The 7,854-nt window shown below is 43.2% G+C and overlaps 1 protein-coding gene across 1 annotated transcript in view; it reads right to left on the bottom strand.

Annotated features, from left to right (window-relative positions):
* Positions 1-7,388, bottom strand: part of thbs4a (thrombospondin 4a) — a 7,981-nt gene extending 593 nt beyond the window's left edge. Inside the window, exons 1-22 of the mRNA XM_020594606.1 lie at positions 7,295-7,388; positions 6,395-6,592; positions 6,026-6,273; positions 5,769-5,871; positions 5,446-5,537; positions 4,880-4,917; positions 4,581-4,800; positions 4,319-4,456; positions 4,129-4,209; positions 3,888-4,040; positions 3,670-3,774; positions 3,464-3,571; positions 3,205-3,364; positions 1,837-1,955; positions 1,704-1,756; positions 1,536-1,620; positions 1,339-1,435; positions 1,062-1,240; positions 796-844; positions 521-717; positions 272-444; positions 50-189 (exon numbers count right to left, since the gene is read on the bottom strand). Of these exons, the coding sequence (XP_020450262.1) occupies positions 50-189; positions 272-444; positions 521-717; positions 796-844; positions 1,062-1,240; positions 1,339-1,435; positions 1,536-1,620; positions 1,704-1,756; positions 1,837-1,955; positions 3,205-3,364; positions 3,464-3,571; positions 3,670-3,774; positions 3,888-4,040; positions 4,129-4,209; positions 4,319-4,456; positions 4,581-4,800; positions 4,880-4,917; positions 5,446-5,537; positions 5,769-5,871; positions 6,026-6,273; positions 6,395-6,592; positions 7,295-7,382 (2,824 nt within the window). The 5' untranslated portion in view covers positions 7,383-7,388. The remainder of the gene's footprint in view (positions 1-49; positions 190-271; positions 445-520; positions 718-795; positions 845-1,061; positions 1,241-1,338; positions 1,436-1,535; positions 1,621-1,703; positions 1,757-1,836; positions 1,956-3,204; positions 3,365-3,463; positions 3,572-3,669; positions 3,775-3,887; positions 4,041-4,128; positions 4,210-4,318; positions 4,457-4,580; positions 4,801-4,879; positions 4,918-5,445; positions 5,538-5,768; positions 5,872-6,025; positions 6,274-6,394; positions 6,593-7,294) is intronic.
* Between the last annotated feature and the right edge of the window lie 466 nt (positions 7,389-7,854).

Genomic DNA, 7,854 nt, shown 5'->3' with positions numbered 1-7,854 from the left:
ACGGAGCTAATGTTGCTCACTGACCTGTCTTTAGCTTGGAGACACTCACCATTGCAGCGATACTTCAGATTGGACCAGATGATGTTTTCCTGGGAGAAACAGAACACACCCAGTCTCCCGCCTCTCATACTGGTGTCAATTATCACTCCTGTATCTGCCACCACGTCTGAACCCTCAAAAAAGCGAGCCCTGGTTCATGCAAGAGTTCAAACTAGTTAGTCTGTTCGCAGCATGTCTGTGTATGTCTGAGTGATGGTGTGTCTGTCTGTACCTGATGTACCCGATCTGTGGTCTGTGCTGGAGGAACCAACGGTAGGAAACTTTGTCCTTCCAGCCAACATTCCTTGGGTCTTTCCACAGTAGACGGACCTGCCCTGCTGTGTCTCCTGTGTGCCAGAGGGAGTTCCTCAGATACTCACCAGGACCCGTCTTAGACTTCACCACCTGGGGACACAGAACTACATTAGAAAAAGAGGGAAAAACTGACAACAGTGGGTGACGGTAAACACATCCCATAAACCTTGAGCTGTATTCCTGGCTCAGCGACGGCTCTGAAGGGCGCAGCCTGCCAGTAGGTTTGTTCTGTCTGTTTCCACATCACCACATAGAAGGAGGAAGAGTCCTGGTAGCTAAAGATGAAGCCGGCGTAGTCGTCATCTGTCACCGTGTTTACATGGAATGTTCCCTCGAAGTCAACCCCGCTGAAAGCTTTGTAGCCTACAGATATGAAACACACAATGGCACTGATTAGGGGAGGAGACGCATGAAAACAATACAAAAGTATTCTGTACTTACCTACAGCGAGGCCAGGATCAGAGTTCACAGTTTGGACTATCTCCATCCCCTGGCAGAACAAAAGAGTCAATCCAATTGAAGTGCACCATCATGGGACACATGCAATGTGTTGATTCATTCTAAAATAACTAGTTCATTGTGTTTACATTTTTCTATACAGTTGAGTGACACATTTATTTAAATGCCAGGAACAAGTTTTAGCCTTATATGGAGACTATTGAAACAGACTAGCTCAGAAAGGGATTTGAATCTTGGCTATTGTTTACTTGGTTGAGAACCACCCAGTGGGGGTCAATCTGGGATTCCCCCTCTGGGTCCAGCACTACGGTCTGATAGGCTCTGAAGTCAGTCAGGGTGATCTCAGCATTCTCTGGGCAGTGGTCGATTACATCAATGACACTGTCTTTGTCAAAGTCTTGTTCACAGGCGTCTCCAACTTTGTCATCTGAAATAAAGGCGACAGCTTAGGAACCGCACAGCAGCAAATACCACACATACTTTATGCATGCATGTACACAGCTAGGAACAACAAGCGATACAAACTATTGGAGTCCCTTTGGTCTGGGTTGACAACTAGTCTGCAGTTGTCCACATGGTCCAGTATTCCATCATTATCATCGTCATCATCACATTCATCTCCCTACCAAAATAAAGTGACATGTGGACTTGTGTTAACACAGCTATGGACAGATAAAATGATGCATTAAATAAAAGGATGAAGGAAGAGATATGTTTAAAACCATTCCATCCTTGTCAGTGTCCAGCTGAGAGGAGTTGATGACTGTGGGACAATTGTCCTTTGTGTTTTGGTGGCCATCACCATCACTGACAGAGAACGGAGGAAGGTTAAAAATACTTTAATCATCTTTGTGTATGTTCATACCATAGGGCATGACAGTGGGCTCTACCTGTCTATGTTGTCGTCACAGCTGTCTCCTACAAGGTCAGCATCTGAGTCGGACTGCAGGTAAAAAAGAAAAACTGCTGGTCAGAGTTGCAGCAGCAGATGAAACGTTTTCGGGTTGTTGTTTGGTCTGTTACCTGGTTAGGGTTGGCCATATCAGGACAACTGTCACATGCATCTCCCACCCCATCTCCGTCTCTGTCACTCTGGTCTGGGTTGGGGACTTGCTGGCAGTTGTCAAGAAAATTCTTTAGGCCTTAGAACACAAACACCTCAGCTCAATCCTTTGTGCATCTTGTGTAAAAGTGGTGACAGAAAGATGAATAAAGAATGACAGACCGCACCCTACAGACACAGGGCGTCAAATGCATCACCAGATGGCAGTGTTTGTTTAAGACGAGGGTGAAATCGTTTCTAGTGGCCAGTACCATGGAAAAATGCTTTTAGAGAGAAGGCAGACATGACCAAGCGCTTAGCAATCCAGCCTTGGAGTTAAAGACAAAACCAAATGATCAAGAGGTAGGTGCTCTGCCAAAGCGAATGAACAGCAGTGACCAAACAGAGTCTGAACATGTCGCATATGTAAGCGTGTAAAAGTAAAAATGCGAGAACACACAAAAGGCAAGAAGTTAAGACGGTTTCCACAGGAACAAATGAGAGGTGTTCTAAAAGGCCAAACAAATGGCGTGCGCAAGCTGGACCATTAACTTTTAACAAGTTTTTCTACTGGGGTTTTCAAAAGGTTGTTTTTCTTTTTTTAAATGACGCTTGACTTGTTTCCCTGAAAGCCAGTGATCCAACTGGTGGAGGATCAGAATTGGAAACAGACTAGAAGAATGGTTTGTGCCAGTCCAGTGAAGGCAACAAAAAGGTCCCTGTCTGCATCCTCCAAACAGTAAACACATTCTTTTCTGAACAGTCTGCTCCAAGAAGGCTGTGGTTTGGAGAGCCTCACAGACATGGATGCATATTATTGCGATTTGGTTTCACATTGTGTTCCCAAATTTATTACTTTAATTTGATGCAATAAAACAAGAATAATTCTGTTGCTGCACCTCCCACAGCAGTGACCATCCAACCCTTTTCATGACAGGTGCTACACTGTCTCTCTAATTACACCCAGTGATGTACAGCAGGGGTCTATTCTGACCCAGGGACCACCATTCTGACTAAGTAACATAAGCACCACTGTGGTGGAATGGACGGGCACTAATTTAATCTTGAAAATCACCTGGGCTTCTCTAAATTTTAAATATTTGCATGGATTTGATTACTCAGAAAAAGTTTGTAATACATGGAAATTTGTACACAATATAAATATGAAATAAAACTCAAAGTATGATTCCTACATTGAACCTACACAATAGAAATGCATGGTCAGGGATGACCTGCAATGCTTTCGTGGACCACTACTGGGCCATGGACCACTGATTGAAAACCCATGATGTACAGTGATCACGCGACTGCAACAATTATTTGACTGTTAAATAATACAAAACATTTACCGTCACCATCCATGTCATCATCACATTCATCTCCCAGCCCGTCCTGGTCTGTATCTTTCTGTGACGGATTGTTTAAAGTTTTGCAGTTGTCACATGCGTCGCCATGGTCATCAGTATCATTGTTCCTCTGGTCCACATTAGGAACAAACTTGCAGTTGTCCTGTGACAGACGAATGAGGTTTACTGTATAGGGGCCTGGGCTCAGTGAGACACTAATTCCTATTTATGTTTATTTAATGCTGGAACTGTGGCCACCTACCTTGCCATTTTCAATGCCATCATTGTCTGCGTCTTCATCACAGGCGTCACCTAGGCCATCCCCGTCAGCATCCTCTTGGCCAGAGTTTGGCACATCAAGGCAGTTGTCCTGGAAACAATATCAAGAAATACACACAGCATTATCTTTTTAATTTTATTTTTAATTAATTAAATGCAAGAGCGACTAGGGGATGTAGAAACGAGTACCTTCTTACAGTTGTTTTCTATGCACGGGAGCTTATCATCAGGATATGAATCAATATCTGTGTCTTTTCCACACACATAGCCATTACCTGCCCAACCAACACCACACTAAGACACACGCACAAAGGAAAAAGGCAGAACATGTACATTGCAAGTGTGTGATTAAATGTAGGACAACAAAAAAGTAATTCAGCTTCATATTTTCTGGTGCAAATTCTCACCGCACAGCTAATGCTGCCATCTCGCTCCATGACACATTTAGCGTCGGCGTGACAAGGGTTGGGTCGACCGTTGGCGCAAAGCCTGGCACCATGGCAGCCACTCACCTGGTCACCTGTGAAGCCAGCTTTACACTCTCCGCAGCGGAAGGAGCCCTGGTGAGGACAGTACAGAGTCAGAAACCGGGGAATTCTGCTACAGGAGAGTGTGGTAATAACCATGTCCCCATTCCAGTGGTTGTACCATAGTGTTGTAGCAGTGGGAGTTAGCAGTGCAGCCTCCATTCTCAGGTGGGCCCAGACACTCATCTATGTCCTCACACACCTGAGAGGAACAGAATAGACTACAAATATAGAGTGTATTCTGATATGAGACGTAACTAGAAGAGAAGGAATGTTTTATATACAATGTATTATTGATTTTTTTGTTGTACCTGTTTGTGTGCTTTTGCATAGGCCACTCCCACTCCATTTATTTCTGGTCCAGTGTATCCAAGAGGGCATTTCTCACAACGAAAACCAGGGGCAGTGTTCACACATTGGACACTGCGGAAACATGGGTTAAACTGGCACTAAAACATAAAACAGATGGCCAGGTGCTAATTAGTTCTACTTTTCTGGTGCGGTCACACCATAGACTGTACAGTCTATGGATCACAAAGAAACACATGAACACCAAAAATACATAATCCATACCTCATTTACGTCATCACAATACACCCCGTCTCCTGTATATCCTTCGGGACATGGGGCACAGCGGAAATCTCCCGACTCTGAACGGATGCACATGTCCTGTTTGAAACAGGTCCCAGGTGAGCACTGTGTCTGAGGTGGAGGAGGCATGACAAACGGCGCTGGACCTCGACCTGGACCTGGACTAGCTGGATTGCCCCCGAGACCTGCACGCACACACAGACTGATATACAAGCACCTTGCTGAAATGTCACTTTGTAAGTAGTGTCTAAATAGAAGAAATAAGTTTCATCACTGCTTACCACAGGCAAGGCATTCTGCGATGGTGTTCCTCAGAGTGTTGTCAGGGTAAGCTGTGCCGCTATCACTTTACAGCGAATCCTCTGCTTGAAATGATCATCTGAAATAGTCCACTTCTCTCTGCTTGCTCAGGTGAAAGTCAAGTTTTCATTCTTGCCCAGCTGTTTGTTGCTGAGGTTACATAAGGTTTTGAAACCAGAGCTCAGTCTGGATTCTTGCCTTTGAAAATAAATTGCTGACTTTATAGGAGAAAATCTCACTCTGAAGAGAGGGAAATTCCCAAAAGGTTGTAAATCAGACCACAATCTTCAACTGTTACATAATCAAACTCTTCACAACAACCAGGGGACTCTCCACATTTTATTACAAAAGCTCCCCAAAAAACCTAATTTAATCCTTTGTACATGTCAAACTTGTCTTCCGTTTGATCAGATATGTTGGCGGTCAACAAGATAATCAAATCACTGGGTTATTTACTATACCTGTAGGTTAAGTGGTGTGTAGGTCTTTTATTATTTTCCCAAGCTTTTAATCAGTTTCAGTATTTGTGTGAAACAGAAGAAGTTACCTGCTGGTGAAGAAGCTCCCTCATCTCAGACAGCATGCTCTTCAGCTCCAGCACGGTGGCCTGGTCATACACCACCCTGCCTCCCTGAATACCTGAGAGGATTTCACAAAGCAGAACTATACTGTGGAAAAAATGTATATGTAAACAAAAATGTAATATTTGGTCACTGATTTAATTTGTTTGTTCAAGACTGATGATGTTATTTCCACCACTTTAAGTTATCAGACCTGCAAAAAACAAATTCCAAACCCCCACACCTACAAGTTAGAAGTGACTGCATGTATGTGTCAGGTGATGTCAAATCAGCTGCAGTCTGTTCTCACCCAGCAGCTGTAGAGATTCACCCTGATCCATGCTACAGTCCTGTAAAGTGGCCACATTGTCTACAGTTTCCTCTATCACCAGCTTCAAGTCTGTCAGTTCACCCTTACAGAATATTAAAGGGAAGAAAGATATCACATGGCAAGAATGAAATTTAGCACATGTCTATCAGGAAATGTTTAGATATATTCATATTTACCCATTCTAATAATAATTAGGCTCTACCAAAAAAAAAAAATGTCTATAAATCCTTATCTACCTGTCCACTTGACTGCAGAGTCCGAAGTGCCACTTTGTTAGGACCAGGTGGAAGTGAGCCGAAAGCAGCTGGCAGATCATTCAAGGTGTGAGCCAGTCTGCAGTCTACATAGATGTCAAGGCGTGGTGGGCCACGCTGTAGGCCACTGGCATGTAGCATCACGTGGTGATCTTGGCCATCTGCCAAGGAGGCGTGGTTGAAACTGGTTGTGCCAAGTCTACCATCAGGCTTCTGGTAACGAATGGTAACTAGAGATGGAAGGAAGAAGAGAGATAGTGAGTAGAGAGGAAGAGAAAGGAGAAGAGTAGTTAAACGAGATAGCTGGTGATATAGTCTGTAGTTGATGCATGCATCAATAGAATAATTCACCCTTGCTCAGTTTGGCATGCACACTGAGCTCCAGGTACTTGGTGTTGTCGTTGGGGTTGATGATACTGTAGAGAGAGGTAGGGGCCTGGCTGTGGAGCCTGAAGGAAGACAGGAGAAAAGCTTCGTCTCTCCCTTTAGCTTTTAGGCTTCCTTGGAGCAAGTCTGGCAGGCACTCTGAAGACGACAGCAGGTCATAAACTACACAGGAGAGAAAAAGTCAAGTTTAACAGACAGTGAGGGAAACGTTCAGTATAGTGGTTAATCAATAATGTGCATGGAGATTGAGAACTCTTGACCATACCAATACTTCATGTGGTGCACTGCAAGTTGTGCTGACATTCTTTCCAAGTTAATTTTAATGGAGTATTTTTGAGTTTGTGTCTTGATGCCTATGACTCGCAGTGTACTGTGGAGTGCTACTGCTGAGTCAGTGAACTATGGTACTTTATTAGGTGCAACAGTGTGACTACGTTTGTATCCAGCTGTGTTTAATGGAGCCATAGACTGGAGCTGCAGAATGGGTTTGTTCCAGTGGAACAAACCCACTGCCTCACACTCACAGACTCAGACACACATATATACACAAACACAAGGCATGACCTAAATTCAAGAATAATATGAAGTGACAGGAAATTGTATAAAAAAAATTTGCACATAGAATCCAGGCAAATTAAAGTTTTGGACATGCACTCTCAGAGAAAATAAAGCCAACTTCATGTCAACCAAATAAACAGTTATTGTTATCTGCAGCTTGTTGCACATTATAATTCGTAAAGACCAGACAACAGATTTTAAAAATGTGGAAATGGGAAAAAGTGGAATGGCTACTTAAACAGGGATGCAATAAGGTTTAACATTTTAGGTTTTCCTCAAAGAAATAGATGACGAACCAGTACTTACCACTGCCTTGAGCTGTGATAGTGAGCACCAGCTGCTGCAGCACCAGAGACAGAGCTACTGCTCTGCAACCTATACTCATCATCAACATGGGACACACCTCAGAAGACGACTTTGTGAAGAAACTACTTATCTTCTGTGGGTTAATAAAAGCGTTACAGACCGATTATCCACGGAGAGAGTGACAGGATCACATGTGGAAGCAAAATCTCAGCAGAGGTCAGATGCTTTTGTGGTCACAGGCACAGCTTTTAAAGTAAAGGGGAGTGTCCTCTTGTGCTACCGTTACAAAAGTGGCACAATGCAGGGACTATTTTCATAGTGTGTAGGAGTGTTCCCTTGCTACTGATTACCTTAAATGTTGTATATTGACCATGGCCATTATAGCTAAAACAATACTGCTGCATATTGGAAACAAATAACTCAAACCTTTAAAAACAAAAAAAATATAGCATCCTACAGTATTTTATTCTAAAAAAGGATTAGCAGAGTACTGCATTGCTTATACTCAGCTAAATGTGATTTTTTTTTGTTGTTGTTTGACTATTTTATTTAGGAGTACA

This window comes from Monopterus albus, unplaced genomic scaffold (assembly GCF_001952655.1).
Source record: "Monopterus albus unplaced genomic scaffold, M_albus_1.0 scaffold23.1, whole genome shotgun sequence".
NCBI lineage: Eukaryota > Metazoa > Chordata > Actinopteri > Synbranchiformes > Synbranchidae > Monopterus > Monopterus albus.
Note: the sequence above shows the minus strand (reverse complement) of the source record. Positions and strands in the feature narration are given on the sequence as shown.